Genomic DNA, 20,366 nt, shown 5'->3' on the forward strand with positions numbered 1-20,366 from the left:
ATAGAAAATAATAAAAGATTACTAAGTTATTAGCTTATTACTTATAGCTTTAAAAATAACAAAAGTTTCTTAAGGAGTATGGTTTTAAGATATCTAAATATAATATAGAGTTATTATAGATCTTAGATAAGAAGAAGTCCTCTAAGTAGCCTAATCCTATAGCTAAGGTTAAATAGCTAGCTATAACTTCTAAGAATTCTAATTTTAGTTAGATAATAGTAGAGATTAATTAGATACCTTCTACCTTCTAGGAGAATTTTAATTTCCCTTTAAATAGTATTATTAGATAAGTTAGTAATAGCCTATTAGGTTCTTAATAGATTCCTATATATTTTCTAAGGTATTATATCCTTTCTACTTTATAAGATAGTATAGCTTTCTACTAACTTATCTATAATTTAGAATTTCCTTAACTTCATACTCTTATTTAGTGTTATTATTAATTTCTATATCTTTAGTAATTTTTATATTTTTTAGTGCTGGTTCTAATAATAAGATATAAAATACTAGATAAATTTTTAATATACTTTTTAGTAGTTATAGTTTATAATTAACTAGTCCTTTTCTTTCTTTAATAATAAAGGGTCTAATTTTCTGATAATCTAGTTTCTAACTTAATTATTTTATTTTAATATTTCTATAGAGTAGATAGACTTTCCCCCTCTTTTTAAGATCTAGAGTACTCCTGTGCTTCTTATTATAATAAATTACTATTTTAAGGTTTATAAATTTAATATTCCTTAAAAGCTAAGTCCTTAAATAATTAATAGTATCTACTAAATCTATAGCTTTATCTGCCATAGGTACTTTATTTCATAGTTCTCTAATTAATATAGGATTATATCTATAGTTAGTAAAGAATAGTGTTTCTCCTATTATTAAGTAAATAGTATTATTATATATAAACTATGCTATTAGTAGGTAAACTACCTAATTATCCTATTAGTAGTTTATATAGTATTATAGATATTATTTAACTATCTAGTTTATCTATTCTATTTATCTATTAACTTATAGATAATATACAGTTATGAGTCTTTGCTTAATTCCTATTAAGTCTATTAATAATTACTAAAATTTTAATGTGAATAGTTTATCTCTATCTAATATAATATATTATAGTATTCTATAATTAATAATTATATATCCCATAAGTAAGCTTGCAAGTTGTGATACTATTATTATTATTATAGTTAGTATTAGATAGATAAATTTCATAAGTCTATTAGTAACTATTATTAGGTAATTATACCCTTTTAACTCTGGTAATAATCTAATAAAGTTAATAGTAATCTATTTCTATAGTTTCTTTAGTATCTCTAATAATTATATCTTTCTATATAGCTAGTATCTAGCTAGCTTATCTCTAATATAAGTTTTATATTAATAAATATAGCCCTGTACCTTTCTTCTTATATTTAGAAAGTAGTAGTTCCTTAAAATAGCTTTAGCTATTTTCTTAGTTTCTATATAACTATATATTAGGTTATTATAATACCTAGTAATAATCTTACTTCTTATATACTTAGATATATAGATAAGTCCTCATAGGTATACTAACCCTTATTTATTAGTAGTTATATATTTATTATCTACTAAATTTTTAAGTATTTCTTAAATAATTTTATTCTTTTTTATTACTTTAATAATTTCTTAAATTAGTAGGTCCTTTTATAGTTTAATTATTACTATAAGACTATAATAGTTATATACTAATAAACTATCCTCTTATAATTTTAGTATTACTAGCTTAACTATTTTCCCTTATAATTTATAATCTAGTTATTAACTAAGTACATTAACTTATCTATTCTCTATTTCTTTATAGTAAATAATCCTAAAGTTAAACTATAAGAGTATCTTAGCCTATCTAGCTTATCTTTTTATTAGTTCCTTCATAGTTATGAAGAATATAAGGTTCTTATAATCTATCTTTATAATAATTATATATTATGCTCCTTCTAGGTAAACTCTCTAGACTTTAAATACTACTACTATAGCTAGTAGTTCTTTATTATAGATATTATAGTTAAGTTCTACTTAAATTAACTTTTATAAATAAAATATAATTAGTTATAGTTTCCTATTACTCCCTAGTTAAGTCATTCTTATTCTAATTATATAATTAGATATATTAGTTTTAATTATTATTTCCTTTTCTAGATTACTCTATACTAATATTAGTGCACTAATAATTTACTATTTAATTTAATAAAAAGCTTTATTATAGTCCTTATTATAGTTAAAGTTTTTTACTTTCTTAAATAATTTAAAAAGTAAATACATAATTTTTATATATTCTTTAATAAATTATTAATAATAATTAATAAGTCTAATAAATTATTAAACTTCTTTAATATTTCTTAGTTATAGCTATTTAATAATTAATTTTACTTTATTAATTTCTATATAGATTCCTTCTATAGATATCTAATATCCTAAAAACTTAGTTCCTTAGATATAGAATTTATATTTTTTTAGTTTTAGTTTAATATTTACTTTCTAGAGTTTCTATAATACCTTAGTAATATACTTAATATATTATTTTTCTTCCTTAAAGAAGATTAGGATATTATCTAAGTAGACTATTATAAAAAGGTAAAGATATTTATATAATACCTCTTTAATAAATTATTTAAAAGATACTAGTGCATTAGTTAGCCTAAATAATATAACTATATATTTAAAATATCTAAATTTTATTCTAAATACTATCTTCTATTTATTACCTTCTACTATCTATAGATAGTTATAGATATTAGTAATATCTAACTTTATAAACTATTTTACTCCTTAAATTTAATCTTAGATTTTATAGATTAATAGAAGTGGGTATTAATCTTTAATTATAATTATATTTAGTAGTCTATAATCTATATAAAGTTATAGATTTCTATTCTTTTTAAATATAAAGAGTATACTATACCCTACTAGTAAGTTTAATAGTTATATCTTCCTAAGTTATAGTTATTTATTAATATATTTCTTAAGCATCTGTAGCTCTTTTTTAAATATCTAATATATTTTCTTATATACTAGTAATTTTCCTTCCTATAAAGGAATTTAATAGTTATATTTATTATATTCTAGTAAGATATACTATTTTAGTTACTTAAATAGAGTTTTATATCTATAGTATTCCTAAGATAATAAGCCTAAGTCTAAATTAGTCTTAACTTATTAGTCCTATATCTAGATTACTACTAGGTCTATATAGGTCCTAGGTCTATAGTCCTAAGATTTTCTTATCTCTAGGTCTATATATTTAAGATTTTTATCTTAGGAGATTTTACTTATCTTATTAGGTATTAGAATATCTATATAATTACTATCTTACTTTAGTACCTATTCTAGAAGCTCTATTATTACTATCTATTATAATAGTTTTATTACTACTAATACTACTATTATCTTTTAGCTAGCTATTATTTTTTTCTTTAGTTTATCCTTTAACTATTTAGTATTATTACTTTTCTCTTTTAATCTAATATATTATAAGGCCCTAGTTTCCCCTTAACTCTAGTCCTATTATAGATATTTATAGTTAAACTATAGACTTCCTATCTTCTAGTTAATTACTAAATTATAATTCTTAAGCTATAGAATCCCTAACACTATATTATATTATCTTATTAGTACTATATTAAAGTTTAGTTATTTAAAATATCTTAATATAACTATAGATATAGTCCCTAATTTAGTTATAATTAAGAGAGTTCCTAAATTCTCTTTATTTAGATCTATAATTAGTTTAGATACTATCTTTATAATTCCTAGAAGTCCTAGCTTCTTTATAAATCCTAGGTATATATAATTACCTATTATCCCTAAGTTAACTATTACTTCTATAGGCTAGTTAAATATTTATATATCTAGCTTTAGATACTTACTATACTATACCTTTATTACTATAAGGTATTAAGTTTCCTATTATAGTACCTTAGTATTTTATAATAATATAGGGAAATATCCTCCCTCTAGCTTTCTATTATAATATATAATATACTATTCTTTAAAGCATGCTATCTAATATATAATATTATATTCTAGGTATTTCCTGTATCCTTTATATAAGTATTTAAGCTTCTAGTAAGGATAAGTATTATTCTATTTTATAATCTCTAGTATTTCTAGCTAAAACCTTATTATATACTTATTATTATAGTAGATACTATAATTATTACTATAGTAAGTAATCTATATTATCTTACTATATTCTAGATAATCTTAGAAGTACTTATATAGGCACTAGTTATAGCTATATAAGCTATAAATTAGTCTTAGTAGTTTCTTCTAAGAAACTTCTTAAAGTTCTTAATAAAAGTCTTTATTCTACTTCCTACACCTCTAATAGTATATAAAGTATTAGGTATAATAAGTTATATACTATTTCTAAGATTTAACCTAAGTCTAATACTCTAGATTCTAATATATACATTCTTTCACTCCTTACTTAACTTTATTAAGGATTTATTTATTTAGTTAGTATACTTCTAATTTAGCTAACTATTTCCTATCTAGCTATTATAGCTATATAGTATACTGGTCTACCTTATTATTATTTTATAGGGATTATTTATAGAGTATTTTAGAAATCTTATAAGGCTGCTTCTTATTAAGATTAAGGCTTATTTACTAAGTTCTATACTTTTTATTAAGTAGATTAATAGATTAGTTAATTATAGTCTAATCTATTATAGGAAAGTCTACTTAATCTAGCTCTTTATAGTTAATCTTTTCTTTATTAGAACTAATAACCTAATATTTCTTATTATTAGTAAGTATTATATATTTATAAATAAGTTCTTTAGGTGTAATATTTTCCTACTTATTAGAACTATACTTATTACTAGTTAGTAAATCTTAATTAGTTACTATAAGTATACTAGATTCTTTAGTAGGCTAATTACTTTTTATACTTCTATACTCTATAGAGTCTTCTTCTTAAAGCTCTTTTTTAATCTTATTATTATTAAGAGTTATATATTCTTTAAATAGTTTTCTTAGCTACTTATTACTCCTTTTCCCTAGAATTATAGTATTAGTTATATTATAAGCTCCTCTTTTTATAGTATAGAATTCTGCTATTACCCTAAGCTATTTCTTATTTCTATATTATTAACCCTTTCTAGGTTCTTACTTATAGTCTTTTAATATATATCCTAGTTTCCTATAATAGAAATATAACTTATTATATTATTACTATTCTCTTTCCTTATTAGAAAGTACTATCTATTAAGTTATATCTAACTCTATTAATTATAGTCTATAAGRATCTAAATATCCTTAGCTCTATAGYTAAGCTAGCCTYYTATTATTTAATTAATARTTTATAGTATAYCTATTACTAAAGCTATTCTAGTTACTTTAGTCCTTTCTATATATATAGAAATCTTATAATTTATTATTAATTTTAACTACTTATTTAATTATTCTACTAAGCTTATCTAGTTATTTTATCTAGATTAACTTTTTTTAGATATCTAGCTTTAAGCCTTCTTTAAATTATATAATATTTATATCCTTATCCTAATTTAAATAGAATATAATCTATTAGAATTATAATATATATTCCCCTATAGATCCTATCTACTTAAGCTACTATAGCTATCTCTTAGCATTATACTCTTTATTAATATTACTAAAAGTATTCTCTAACCATTCCTTAAATATATTATAACTAGTAAATATCTTATTAGTCTTATTAGCTTAATTATCCTCTTTATATTCTTGATAATCCCTAATAAAAGGTTTAAACTAATTAAACACTAGTCTAGTTAGATAGGTTACTATAAGTAAAACCCTCTCTACCTTAGTAGTAAGCTTCTTCCTATTTATATAGATATATATATCTAACTATATAAGAAATACTCATAGCTTAGACCTATTTCTATTAAATAGTTCAGATGGTCTGACCTTAATAGACTTAGCTATAAATTAACCTTCTAGTTATTAGATATATTCCTAGAGCTATTTCACCATTCCTATCAGACCTTTAACTATAATTAGAGTTGCATTTGGTGCGAGTTCGGGCGAGTTCAACCTCAGTTGGAACCGAACCGTTCAGTGATCTTGGCACTGTTTTGCTTAGTAATCCCTAATTTCTAGGATTTCCCTAGATATTTTGGTATCACTAGATAGCCCCTGATTTAGGCTATCTAAATATATAAACATTAATTCAAAATACCTAGTGGTTGCTGAGATATAAGGGAATAATCATCTCTGTCATGGGTTGGTATGGAAGTGGTGGGAATATATATATATATGTGACCGGCCTTTGACAACCATCATAACTTTTAAATGATTTTTAACCACCACCCATTCAGCCCTATAGATATTAATTTGATATTTTAGATTTACATTAATATGATAATAATTACCATATATTTCATATAAAAATTATGATTTTATATAAACCTATTTAGTAGGCTTAAGGCATAGGCCTAAGGTAGGAGAAATTGAATTCTAAAAACCATTAAAATTTTTAATTCTGCAGGGCCCTACCGCCCACCTAGATAGGCTAGTGACTGCCTATCTAGGCCTAGTGGCGGGTTTTGCGGTTAAACTCGCACCAACCCACTCAGGGTTGGATTCGATTTTTGCGGTTCGGTTATGCAACTCTAACTATAATCTGAGGTTATATAGGTATCTGCTGCAGTGCTGCCCTCCTAATATTTAAGCTAGTAGGGGTTAGTGCATTTCCTGCTATAATATTTAATATTAAGAGTTAATTAAACTTCCTAAAGTAATTTATACTATATAGTATTTAATTTATCATACCCTAGGATCTATCTCTGCTGTTCTCTACTAGTTAACTACTTTAGGAATAAGATGATATAGTCCCTAGACTATATCTAATACTTACCTAAGGCCTACCACCCTGGTAGCCTAATAATGCAATGATATAATGACCTTATAAAGGTTAAGGATAATCTAAAGGTAATATAAGAATAATAATAGTAGAGATAGAAGTAAGGCCTATTAAGTATATATACTTAATAGTAAGAGAGTAACTAATAAATTAGACTAGTGAACTTATACTTAAGTAAGTTATTAATATTAAATATAAGGAACTAAACTAAGAGTACTAGATATAATAATAATAAGTATCCTTATATATCTATAGTTCCTCTATTAGTAACTCTATTTATAACTCCTATTACTACTTCTATAGTTACTATAGAGTAGATTATAGAGTAGCTTACTACTCCTTATCTTAGCATAGTCCCTTCTCTAGGGTAGTCATCATATATTAGTTTAGGCTGAGATAGGTATCCCTGGTGTAATTATAAATTATTCCACCCAATAATTCTGGTACCTAGAATCAGTTGGCTGTGGTTCCCTTCTCTAATTCTGCCCATCATATCCGCTTTGCGCTAATGCGGCTGTGTCATAACAAGTATTAGCTCCCTATAGCTTAATCTATCCCACTTCCATCTAAATAATAAGTAGCACGAGAGTTTTCTCCTCCTTATATCTCTATAATCCTCTAAATCCTCCTATAGCTGACAACAAATGTCACATATTACAGAAGTAAGAAGAGTTATGCTTTAACTATTATAATTACTCCCAGATTTCCTGCAGTGTTTTCATATTTTTTAGGTAGAGAGGAGCTATTTCTATCTTATATAAACCTATTAAGATAATATTATAAGCAACACCTTGCGCCTGGTGGAGTCAATATCCTTAATATATTCTAAGTTATTATAACACTATTAAATAATATCTTTATCTGGTATTCCACCATCATAAAATAAATAAGGGCATGTAGCCCAGAGGTCTACGCAGGTCTTAAGGCATCTAATATTATCTAAACTCAGAGCCCAATGCTTTGTAACAGATGCAAGAGCCTGAACTTGATCATTAGAAAGTCTTAATTTATTATAAGAAATAAAGTTCAAAAACCAGTCTTATCACTCAGAAATTAGGTAATCAGCCCTAGATGGTCTGCTGAGCTTTCTGATAAGGGCCTAGTGAAGAGATAAAAGCTAGTCTTCTGATTATGAAATATGCTTTAAATAATCACTAACTACCTATATCAGCTAATAATCAGCAGAGTAATACACTTAGAGTGAGCAGAACTCACAGCATCTCCTATAGCATGAGTAAGTGACTTAAGCTCTAAAATCTTGGAGGAGATGGCCTGATTTAAATTTTTTAAAGACTCTTCCTCGCCGGCCATAGTAGAAGATGGGGAGTCAAAGGAAGTTAAATGAGAAGACTGTCATTACTGGGGTAGTCATCTTGGCTGGCAAAGTCATGCCTGCGAGAGGGGTCAGAAGAGTAGAATAGGGATTATGGCCGTCGAGCATAACCACTTGAGTGGTCAATGTCTATCGCGATAGACATTGACCACTATGCAGCAGGCTTGTGTGCTGAGGCAATACAGCCTTGCACGCCACAACATTGTGAGAACTAATGCAGATTTCTGGACATGCCATTTTGTTGGAGGTGCATGAGGTGAGGTGAAATGATTGATTGTATGTGGGTCCACAATGTCTCAGGCATCCAACCTACTATGCCTATGGCGGACTATTTTTACAAAAGGGACTTTGGATTTTTTTTACTGTTTGCCGCATGTATTACCTATTGCCACTACCTCCACACAACATTAAAAGTTTATCAATATCGAATTCTCATATACTAAGGATATCGAATCGAATAGTATCAATATTGAATTGAATTCTCATATAGTAAGGATATCAAATCAGGACTGTTCTTTTTGCTCCCTGCCTAATATTATATGGTCAATACAATGAGGGAAAGCCACAGAATGGAATTTTCTTTGGAAATGAACAAGGTTACCTTTTGATGTTACCCTGTAGGAGTCTGTTTTCCTATAACTGGAGGACTCGTCCTGGATGGCTTTTAATGGCAAGGGTGTGAAGATATGGAAGATCTAACTTTATATATATATATGTGTCCCTTAGTCACAGGTAATACTATAATATGACGATGAGCTCCAGTAGGACTTTACTGGACGCAAGGAGAGCTCCAGTAGTTTATTTGCTAGCTAGTATCTTTTTGTAGGTGGATAATATCTTATATTATTTTCTACTTATAGAATGGCTGTTCTTAACGTGCTGTGTTACTGTGCTGGCTAATATCTGGAAAAGGAGGTTGATGGGGAGAATCTTTCTATTACATCAGAGTCAGCGGCAAAATTCTTCCATATTAAGAATAAAGATGAGGAACCTTTATTAAGATGCTTAGTAGAATGGTACAAGCCTGCCACAGGTATTAAGAGCTTATGCCAGTGGCATTAATAGATCATAAGACAGCAATAGAAGGAGGAAGTTTGAGCTAGAGAAATAGGACTTAACTAAAAGAAACATGTAAACAGTCTCTCTGTGGTCGGGGAGGGAGGTCTCAGCTGCCAGAGTGGTTAGTACATGCTTAGTAAGTGCATAGTGAGTGCTTAATAAGTGCCTGGAGTGCTCAGGGCGCTGTCACGTGTAGCCCTGATAAAAGTGGCAGCACCTGTATCAGGCAATTAGATGGGAATTGCAGAAAAAACTGTTCAGTTATAGACTACTAAGCCACAAAGTGCCGACCCACAGAGCAGTATTTGTTCCTTGCATCATTGCCGGGATCCTACCATCACCCACTGACCAACATCTATCTAGTTATCAAAGGTCATGTCTCTTAATCATCAGTGATTGATGCAACAAAAGAAAGTACTATGAAGTTGATCACTGTCTGAGAGGTATATTGAAAAGAAAAGAAGGTTCTAATAAGGCTAAGCAATCCTCTGCAGGACTGCAGATCTGAGGCATTTGTGAAGCTACATACACAGCCACTATCAAAGGCCATCTAATTCCCCCCAGACTGTCGATGGCATCTCCTGCTCTGAGTTCCAACCAAAACCTTAATCCAAGTCCTTGTCACTTTTAGAGGGATCTCTGCAAGAGTTGTGTAATTGTTGTTCATGAATTGACCTCAGCTTGTCCCGCGTTTATTGACCAACGTCGGAGGACGTATCCGTTGATCACTTGAACATGCTGATGATCGGCCCCAGTCTACTGAGAGAGTGAGAGCTCAGTCATCAACTTCTGACAGCCCACTGACTGGGAAACGCGGGGTTCGACTGAACTCGTTGATCCTACCATGGCGTCGCGAGTCAGTTCGCGCCAGTCGGCAAGCTCCTCACAGTACTCACAGACTGATGAGCCAGACACGAAGAAAGAGCAGGAGAAATGGAACCTTTTCCGTATGTTCAAGATTGGATGGTCCAGGTTGGATCTGGATCGACGAACGGTCATCTTGATGATGAAGTGAGTAATTGCAATTGACTCTACCTGTTGAAACTCACAAGGTGTTAGGGGTGCTCTACCACCTGCTATTGCCATAGCCATGTAAGAAATGTCCTCAGTTCCTCACATTACATCGCTAACAACGAACAGGTTTCAAGCCGATTCTGTCGCAGCACGGTTTAGCACTACCGGTTATCTCATAGCAATCATCTCTGTTCTCGGATTTGCCATCATGCCACGGGCCAAATTCATCCAGATGATGATCTTGGACGTGCTGGCGGTCTGTGTCGCAACGGCCTTCGCTCTGCTTATGATGTTCTGCAGCGTGAAAGCACGACAGAACAATCAGTCTGCTGCGGACGCGGCCTCTGTATCGAGTTCGGATCCGACAGCCAACGAGTACAATTCATCCGCCTCCGCCGTGAGTGGCGTGCTGCTGTTTTTCCAGATATACCTGGTACACTCGTTTCGTGCCCACTATCAACAGTTCCAATTTCCGGTGATCATCTATGCCATAATTGCCAATATCACCTCGTCATATGCCCCTCGGATCCCCACCATGGCCGCCGGTATTGCTTTGGTGAGGACCTTGCTCGAAGCATGTTTGATCGGGCTGGGAATCTGTACGGGCGTTTCCCTGTTTCTCTATCCTGTGACCTCAAGGCATAGTGTATTCAAAGAGATGGCGAGTTATATCGGAAGTCTTCGCGCAGGTCTCAAGGCTCATACAAAGTACTTTGAGAGTCTGGAACGCGACGACATGTTTGGCCGGGCCGAGACATATGACGAGACAGTCGAGAAATATTCCAAGAAGGGCAAGGTCTATAGCCCAGAAGCAGAAGCTATTCGAACTGCGGTCCAGAAGATTACGGACCTCCATGGCAAACTGCACGCGGACCTAACCTTCGCGAAGCGCGAGTTCGCCATTGGAAAGCTCGGTCCTGACGATCTCCAAGCCATCTTCAGACATTTACGCCAGGTGATGATTCCAGTTGTCGGTCTCAGCTTCATTGTGGACATTTTTCAGCGTCTCTCGGATTACAACAAATGGAACGAGCCCATTGACCCACTCGCAACGGACATAGCGACCACCATCCGCAGTCGTGTTGTACACGAATGGAACGAAATTATGAAGGCTGTGCATGACCCCTTCGCCTCCATTATAGAGACTATCGATAGCGGCCTAGAACACATTTCTTTATCGTTGCAGCTGACAAAACCACCGAAAACTTCGCTCAGAAAGAAAAATGTTCCGACGGACGGGGCCCCGGATCTGGAAGCGTCCGCAGAGAAACCCCCGTCCCCAGGAGAAGCAGGGTTTGCGGCGTATTATGAGCGAAAGCTCAGCGACTTTAAGGTGGCAAAACGACTCGCTCTGAGGACCTGGAGTGAGGAGAAGGGCATCACCTTACCTCCGGATTTCTTCGAGCGTCCTTCTTCTGACTGGCCCGATCTGGACGAATTCATACTCGACAAATCCGGGGTCGGTCGCGATAGGAGCCGACGACAGCTCTATCTTTTTCTTTATGTAGGTGCGGAAGCAACTTGTTCGATTTTCCTGCTGACTCCTTGGATTAGATGGAACAGTTACTCTACTCGACAGGCCATACAGTACTGGATTTTATTCATTTCGCCGATGAGAAAGTCAAAAGCGGAAAGTTGTCAAGATCACGTCTGATCATTCCTGGTGCTAAACGCTTACTGAAGTGGTTACGCAGTATACTTCAGGCGGAGGACACTCATGAAGACGATCACTTGGGCGATATCCACACGCAGAGCCATATTCTTCAGCTCGGTGAAGCGTACAGGCACAGGAAGGATCCAGAGCATTTGCCCCCTGAAACCACCATTCAGAAGATCGGCGACAAAATCAGGGTAATACCCTGGCTGCTGCGTTCATCAGAGTCGGCGTACGGATTTCGAGTGGCTTGTGCTACTATGACTATCTACGTCGTTGGCCTACTTCATCAGACTCAGACCTTCTTCATCCATCAACGTCTGGTCTGGGCCATGATCATGGTCAACATCAGCATGTCGCCGACCGCGGGACAGAGCATTTTTGGCTTTGTGCTTCGTCTGATTGGCACTGTGATAGCGATGGTTCTCAGCCTTTTGGCCTGGTATATTCCAGGTCAAAAGACACCGGGCGTGATTGTCTTCTTCTGGCTGTTTGTCGCCTGTGGGTTTTATGTCCCTATCAAGCATTTCCGCTTCCGAATCGTCGGGATTATCGTCATCATCACCACGTCCATGATCATCGGTTATGAGCTTCAGGTGCGCAAGGTTGGGCAACAGGTTGCGACCTCTAACGGCCAGGCTTATTATCCCATTTATCTTCTTGCTCCATATCGTCTTGCCATCGTGGCCGCAGGTATCGCGGTCGCATTTTTCTGGACGTTTTTCCCATTTCCAATCTCCGAGCATGGAGTTCTTCGCCAGAGCCTTGGAGCTTCGCTTTATCTACTGGCGAATTATTATTCTATTATCCACGAGACCGTGTCTGCACGCTTGCGGGACGAAGAGGGTGATCTGGCTTTGAAAACATCAGCAGGGCGAAGACTGCAGAAAGCGCGAGGCAAAGTGTTTTCTAAGCAGATGCTGATGTTGAATGGCTTGCGAACATCTTCGGAGTTTCTGAAGTGGGAAGTGCCCATCGGAGGCCGGTTTCCCAAGAAGCGGTACCAGGCTATCATATCATCGATTGAAAAGTATAGCTCCCATCTCACTTCATTGCCAGTGTCTCACCACTAACACCCGATAGTATCGTTAATTATCTGAGTTTGCTAGGCTATGCCGCGGACACTCTTTTGCAGATAAGCGAGGACCCCCATGCATCGAATTCCGACTGGCTTCACGACTTCAAAAGACTGGTGTCCAGTGCACGCGTTACGACTCACGAGGTGACCTCGGTTCTGTGCCTTCTCTCTGCGAGTATTACGAACCGACAGCCTCTGCCGCCGTACCTGAAGACTCCTCGACCGTACAGTTTCACAAGGAGATTAGAAGCGCTCGACAAAGACATTCTCAGCATCAAGCACATTACGGAGCCAGGATTTGCCACGTTTTCTGTACTGCAGATCTCGACCAGATGCATTGTTGGAGATGTGGAGAGATTGATGAGGTGAGTCAGACATCACCCGTGTTTGATAACATGCTAAAGCGGTTGGATAGAAATGTGAAGGCTCTCGTGGGAGAGCTTGACTTTTCCTTTCATGCTGTCAGCACAGCACATAGCACGAAGTCGTCTCTCGATCAATCGCGCCTCTCGAGACCACCGTCCCGCGAGAAGCTTGAGTGAGCGGTTACCATCTTGCTTATACATATTTGAGGTTATCAAATCTCGACTTGTTCGTCCTCACTGTAAATACTTGCGCATAGAATACGAATGTTATGTATCTCAATTCTGGATATATTGTCTTGCTTGCGGACCGGGTAACAGAAGGAGGCCATCTTGTTCTCTGTTGTGCTACCTATCTTTTCCAGCGGCTTTGCTAACTTGCTCAATAGGTGCAATTGAGAATGGAAAGCCAGTCTCCTCACTGAATCAGCGTTCGATAAGCTCATCGTTCATGCCTTGAGCAACAGAACTTCATGACTAACAATGCCGGCTGAACTTGGCAGTTGCTCGGATGCTTCGAAACGGCGATCGTTGAGCCTCCTGCATTCCATGCTCGAGTTAAACAAGATCATTAGCTCATCTCGGAACTCCTTGCACGATCCGTGCGCGATATCCACAAATCCTGCGTGGTCGCAGACTCAACAGCATAATGCATCAGGAATGCAGGAGAGTATGCGGACGACACCCACTGGAGCATGAATCAAGGGCTCAACCTCAACACCAGTTCCCAACTCCTTCCTTCTCTATTCCTGTCATAAATAATCCTGACTCCACCATGTGAGCATCTGAGCACAGTACATCCCTTGCGGAGAATTAATCATGCTTTTGCAGTAAAGCCACCATGAGGGAAACCGGGTCTTTTTCGATCTTTCGTTGATAAACCTGGCTTCGGTTGCCATATTTCCCTCGGACAGTTTCTCATCATTCTCCAGGACACTTGTCTACTAGACACTGGCGCCTTCTATGTCTTGACTTGCGCAACCACACCAAATGGGTGTAGAATCCATTGATACAGAGTACACTGCGAACACCACCAGAGACCACTTCAAATCCGGCAGAGCATTCCACAGCTACGATGACGATACGTTTTCCTATACTGACACGGTCGAGCTGTCCGTGCCGGTGGCAACCCCAGGGAGCAGAGAATGGAAGCCCCGAGTCAAGGAATGGCTCGTTCTGATCTGTATCTCGATCTTGACCATGTGGGTTGCCTTTGATGCGACAATGGTCATCCCATTCATACCGGTAAGGGCTCCAAGACACCACGCTGACGCCCCTCTTAACGGCTGGCCAGGGCTTATCACTCACGTTTGGAGAACCCCTCAGCAGCACACTCTGGCTCAACTCATGCTACCTTCTCGCCAGCGCGACGGGACAGATCTTCTTTTCGATCCTGGCCGAGGTAATCGGGCACGGGCCTCTTCTGGTCGCGGCGTCTGTCCTCTCAACAGTCGGGACGGGAGTATGCGGTGGCTCCCTGCAATTATCCGAGCTCGTCGCCGGTCGATTCATACAAGGACTCGGCGGAGGGGGCGTGGTGTCTGTTTCGCTGCTCTGTCTGGCGGAGAATATACCCGATAAACACCTCATACGCTTCTCGAGCTATGTCTCCCGGGTCCGCCTGGCGGGAGCCATCCTCGGCCTGGTCATCGGCACCTTGTTCTACGAGTACATCGCCTGGCGCGGGGCCTTCTACTCGAGCTTCTTCTTCTGTGCGCTCGGCATGCTCGTGATACCCTTTGCGATTGACCTGCGAGGTCACAGGGGGATCTCATCACGGACATTGTTAAAGATGGACTGGCTGGGCGGCGTGCTGACTCTCCTGGGACTGTGCTCGCTGCTTATAGGGATCAGCTGGGGGGGAACAAGCTACCCCTGGAGCGACTGGCGGGTTCTCACCCCTGTTGCTATCGGAACATCCTCGATCGTCGTGCTAGCTGTATACGAGACGAAATGGGCTATTCGACCGTTCTTCCACAAGAACGATTTCCGCACTCTTCCCGTCCTGATGATGTACACCGGCAGCTTCCTGCACGGGTTCACAGTTGGTCTCTCCCGTCTTCGAATCTGCAAACTGACTCGCCGCTGATTGCAATAGCTCCTCTACCACCTACAGAACCTAACCATATACTTCATCTTCGTCCGATCGCTTCCCCTCCCAGTAACCGCCACCAGCCTCGCCTCGATAATAGCCCTCGCCCTCCTCACCCTAACCCTGACAGAAAAGCTCGCAGTCCTGGACAACCGCCGGCACTGTTTCTGGCTGGTCCGCGTCGGATGGATGCTCCTCATCCTCTGCACAGGGTGTCTCGTAACACTGGACTCGACCACCCCAACCGCAGGCTGGATCCTCGTCCTCGTCGCGACAGGCGCGGGGCACGGATGTCTTCTCTCCGGATTCAAAAAGTGTCTTCGGCCGGCACCCGTGCCGCGGGATTACGGCGAGCAGGAGGAAAGAAGCGTTAACCCTACGTCTGCGCTACTGATGTGCTCGCTTTTTCGGACCGTGGGGATGTGTCTCGCTGTTACTGTCAGCGGGACGCTGTTTTTGGATCGTGTCGCGGTGGAACTACAGGGCCAGTCCTTTGAAAGCGCCCAGGGACAGACGACAGGGACGGCTTGGTCCCGCATCCCGGAAGACCGGTTCAGGAGCACCTGTGCAGCCAGCCTGGAATTTCTGTGGTTGGTGCTGACTGGGGTCGCGAGTCTGGGGGGTGCGTCTTCGGTGTTTACTAGGGCCGTGGGATGAATGGAAATTAATCAAGCATTTCCCAATGACATCAGCGGAATTAGGTTCCTCTTGTGTAGACTCTGTGCTTCTGTGCCTTGATTCCCCGCAGCTTTAGTTGATTCCAGCGTGGAGGTAGCAATGCATAGACCAGGTCTTAACACCATCCCTCCAGGCTATCCTGCATAACAGGGACACTAAATGATTCCGTTGTGTCATGGAATCCCATCCACCAGTCCATTGGAACCGCAGTGTCCGACCCCAGAACTCTATTGTCCTGCGTGATGTCATCCGCCTCTCATTGGGAATTCCCCATACAACACATCTCCGCGGAAGCCAAGATCATTAAATACACTGTAACCGGTAGACAGACAACCTCCACTCCCAGCCTTCCAAGAAATTATAAGTAATTGGTGCACGGAGTAGTCAAGCAAACATGCCCAAACCCACCGGCGCAACCGATCTCGAAATCCTCAACGAGCCAGACTGGACGCAATCGCACAGTCACCGCGTCGGCGTGCGCAACCGCGACGATCGTTTCCCCGGGCTGACGCATGAGGGCGACGACTGGCGCTTTGAGCTCGAGAAGGAGGCCGAGAGGCGGGCGGAGGAGCTGCGGGCCAAGGCCAAGAGGGGGGAGCTCCTGACTGTGCGGGACTTTTTGCAACAGCAGGAGGTGAGCATATCCATATCCTCTTTTCCATGTCAATACCCAGAAATGGAGGGAGGCTTATCTTTGTAGGACTTTCACTTGAGGAGGCCGGATGTGCATCCGAAGCATTGGCGGTATGTGCTGCATACGACGGAGGAGTTTATCAAGGAAGAGCAGCCGTGGTTGATTAATGAGAAGAAGAAGGAGATGGAAGAGCAGGAGAAGGAGAAGGAGAAGAAAGAGCAGCAAGAAAAGGGAGGGGAGCAGCAGCAGCAGCAACAGCAACAGCAACAGCAGCAGCAGCAGGAGGGTGAGACTGACGGCTCGGACAAGAAGCCTGTCGAGTCGGGTCAGGAAGGACGAGATCAGGGCGATGAGGAAGACTCGCAACCAAAGTATACCCCGGAGCAGCAGGCACTGCTGGCGTATCTGAAGCAGGAGGCAGAGTATATGCGGTCGTTGAAATCGAACGACGGAAAGGGCCATTCGCCTGCGGGGAGTTCTTTTTTGCCAGGAGAGATCGATGAAGCCGATCAATTCACCCCGGACAACTGGGTTCCTCGGACGGACCACTTGATCCGACTAACTGGAAAGCATCCGCTGAATGGCGAGCCACAGCTGGTCGAGCTCGTCGACGCAGGTCTCATCACCCCCAATTACCTCCACTATGTGCGCAGTCATGGCCCAGTGCCTCACCTCCTCTGGGAGAACCACAAGCTGGAGATCTCAGCCGGCAAGTCGTTGACCTTGTTAATGGACGATTTGAAGGATAAGTTTGAGAGCATCAACATTCCCGCCGCGATGGCGTGCGATGGAAATCGAAGAAAGGAGCTCAATCTGATCAAGCGCAGCAAAGGGTTCAACTGGGGCGCAGCCGCCGTAGGTTGTGCCTATTGGAAAGGCGTGCTCGTGCGAGACGTCCTGCTCATGGCGGATATCCTGCAGCTGATGGACGAATACAAGGATGTGCCCCTCTGGGTGAACTTTGGAGGCGCCGAGATTCTCAGCGAAGGAAAGTACGAAACCTCCATTCCTCTGGACTACTGCATGGATCCTTGCAATGATGTGATCCTTGCCTATGAGATGAATGACTCGCCCCTACCTCCGGACCATGGCTACCCGCTGCGCTTGGTGATTCCCGGGTACGTGGGGGGACGTTGTGTGAAGTGGCTGGAGAAGATCTGGGTGACCGACCGTGAGAATGACACCTATTACCATATCTTCGATAACCGGGTCGTCCCCTCCTTTGTGACCGACCGGTTTGACGAAATAGGCCAGACCATGTATCGTCTCTCAAGCACGGCATGCAACGAACAGATGCTGAACTCGGTCATCGCGAGACCGGCGCAAGGAGAGAGGATAGACCACGCGGAAATAAGAAAGGGCAGAAAGTACCGAATCATGGGTTACGCGTATAATGGAGGTGGGAACGAAGTACAGAGAGTTGAAGTCAGTCTCGATGGCGGTGTCCACTGGCTGTATTGTGTCCGCAAGGTACGTCGGTAGCTATTTCTTTGATTAGTAGTGCATGCTTTCTGACGCCTGTTGATATGGAACAGTTTCCCGAGGCACCGCTGCGACATGGCAAGAAATTCTGGACTTGGTTGCACTGGCATGTGGACATCGACATCACGCAGCTACTTCGCGCTGAGCAGATCACCGTCCGTTGCTGGGATGTGAACAAGAACACCCAGCCGGAAAACCCGACGTGGAATCTCGAAGGGTGAGTGTCGATCCATGAAAGTAAATCGGAGGTAGAGCCTTGCTGAACACAAGCAGCATGATGAACAACTGCCACTACGTCGTCAAGTCAGAAACCTCAGTGGACCCGACGACCAACAAGCCGTATCTGCTGTTCCGTCACCCCGTTGAAGCTGGCACGGGCGAGAACGGGTGGATGAAACCCTCGATCGATATCCAGAAGGGAGATATCCGACGATCAGCAGCCGTTCCCGAGAAGCAGTTTACCCGTGAAGAGATTGAAAAACACACCACGGATGATGACTGCTGGATCATCATCAACGGTAAAGTATACGATGCCACCAGTGTCCTGAGCTGGCACCCAGGAGGTAAAGCGCCCATCATGTCCCACGCGGGCCGAGTCCATCAAGACACGTCGGAGGAATTCGAAAGTATCCACGACGATTATGCTGTTCAGAAATTAGAGGGTACAACATCCTTCTCCGTTGTCCATCATAACGTGCTAACGTAGTGAATAGAGTGCCTCCTGGGATCCGTCACCAAGAAAACGCAAGAGTTCATCAAGCAGGAAGCCGAAGAAAAAGCTAAGGAGAAAGCGGAATCAGCAAAAGAGGAAGACGAGGTGGCCCTCAAGCGTCACAAGTACGTCCTTTATCCTTCAAACCATGACTAGCAAAAGCTCACCTCAACATCGCAGATGGACCGCAGTCAAATTCCTCCGCAAACGACCGTTATCGGAGGACACAAAGTGCTACACCTTTGAGCTCCCTTCCAAAGACAAAAAGCTCGGTCTGGAAACAGGCCAGCATCTTCAGATCGGCTTCCACTTCAAGGACCGGCTTGTTGTTCGTCCATACACCCCTACCCGGCCCATCCTGGAGTCCGAAGAAGACGGCACATTCGACCTTGTAGTCAAGACGTACTTCCCTAGTTCCGCACAGCCAGGCGGCACAATGAGCAATATCCTCGACTGTCTACAGGAAGGCGAGGAGGTCGAAGTAAAAGGGCTCACAGGCGAGATCCGATACCGCGGGAATGGCGAATTCCGCGTCGACAACAAGACGTATCATTTCGATCACATCACACTGATTCTAGGAGGATCTGGTATCACACCGGGGTATCAGCTCATTGCACGAATTGTGAGGACAGAACAGGGGAACGGGCCTAAGGTCCGGGCCATTGATGCCAACAAGTCCGAGGAGGATATTTTGATGCGCGGGGAACTCGACAAGTACGCAAAAGAACATCCGGACCAATTCCAGATCACGTACGTGCTTTCTCACCCGGCGGACGACTGGAAGGGAGAAAAAGGGCATGTGAACGAGGAGATCCTCCACAAGTACGCCTTTGAGCCGGGGGAGAAGAGTGTTGCGCTTCTGTGTGGTCCGCCTACCATGATCCAGAAAGCGGTCTTGCCAGTTTTGAAGAAGTGGGGATATGATGAGGACAAGAATCTTTTTGGTTTCTAGTATTGCCTTTTTGGATTTGCGGCGTGCTATTTCCCCGGGTGAGGACTTCCCTTTGGAACACGCATGGGTTGAACTGCAGCAGTTGCTTAGACTTTGGTGGTGGTCTGGATCCCCTGAGGCAACAAGCCTCAGAGCAAGTTTGCTCGCATAATTCTTGGACGTACCAGAAAGAGTTGAATGGCAAGTAGACGTAAGTCCAGAAGAATCACATATGAGTAACGTGTAAATAATGGCTGTCTGCACTAGATTCCATCAAGGCCTCGCCTATTTCCAAGTGCTCGGCGGGGATCCCTGTCTCATGCCAGATAGGAATGTACGTAACACGATTGAGTTATATAAGTTCAGTTTTTACTTTTCTTGTCTTACAATGTAATACAGAATTAGAACGGCTGTATCAACCGGTTGATTGATTGATCGATTGATTGACTGCGGTTGTTTGACTGAC

General features: G+C 40.1%; 3 protein-coding genes across 3 annotated transcripts; all 3 read left to right on the forward strand.

Annotated features, from left to right (window-relative positions):
- Window positions 1-10,107: 10,107 nt before the first annotated feature.
- On the forward strand, window positions 10,108-13,551 carry Aspvir_004061 (uncharacterized protein; the record flags this gene model as incomplete). The annotated part of the gene is made up of 6 exons (XM_043267298.1): window positions 10,108-10,274; window positions 10,323-10,355; window positions 10,404-11,781; window positions 11,832-12,961; window positions 13,015-13,374; window positions 13,425-13,551. The coding sequence occupies 6 exons, from the start codon at window positions 10,108-10,110 to the stop codon at window positions 13,549-13,551; spliced, it is 3,195 nt and encodes a 1,064-aa protein (XP_043123233.1).
- Window positions 13,552-14,361: 810 nt separating this feature from the next.
- Window positions 14,362-16,120, forward strand: Aspvir_004062 (MFS transporter; the record flags this gene model as incomplete). Its single annotated transcript, XM_043267299.1, has 3 exons — window positions 14,362-14,616; window positions 14,666-15,415; window positions 15,470-16,120. The coding sequence occupies 3 exons, from the start codon at window positions 14,362-14,364 to the stop codon at window positions 16,118-16,120; spliced, it is 1,656 nt and encodes a 551-aa protein (XP_043123234.1).
- A 415-nt stretch (window positions 16,121-16,535) lies between these two features.
- Aspvir_004063 (putative nitrate reductase) lies at window positions 16,536-19,921 on the forward strand (the record flags this gene model as incomplete). Its single annotated transcript, XM_043267300.1, has 6 exons — window positions 16,536-16,775; window positions 16,842-18,245; window positions 18,311-18,474; window positions 18,531-18,919; window positions 18,971-19,094; window positions 19,150-19,921. 6 exons carry the CDS (start codon window positions 16,536-16,538, stop codon window positions 19,919-19,921), a joined length of 3,093 nt encoding a protein of 1,030 aa, XP_043123235.1.
- Window positions 19,922-20,366: the final 445 nt, after the last annotated feature.

Source organism: Aspergillus viridinutans (genome assembly GCF_018404265.1).
Source record: "Aspergillus viridinutans IFM 47045 DNA, scaffold_2, whole genome shotgun sequence".
In the NCBI taxonomy this organism is placed as follows: Eukaryota; Fungi; Ascomycota; class Eurotiomycetes; order Eurotiales; family Aspergillaceae; genus Aspergillus; species Aspergillus viridinutans.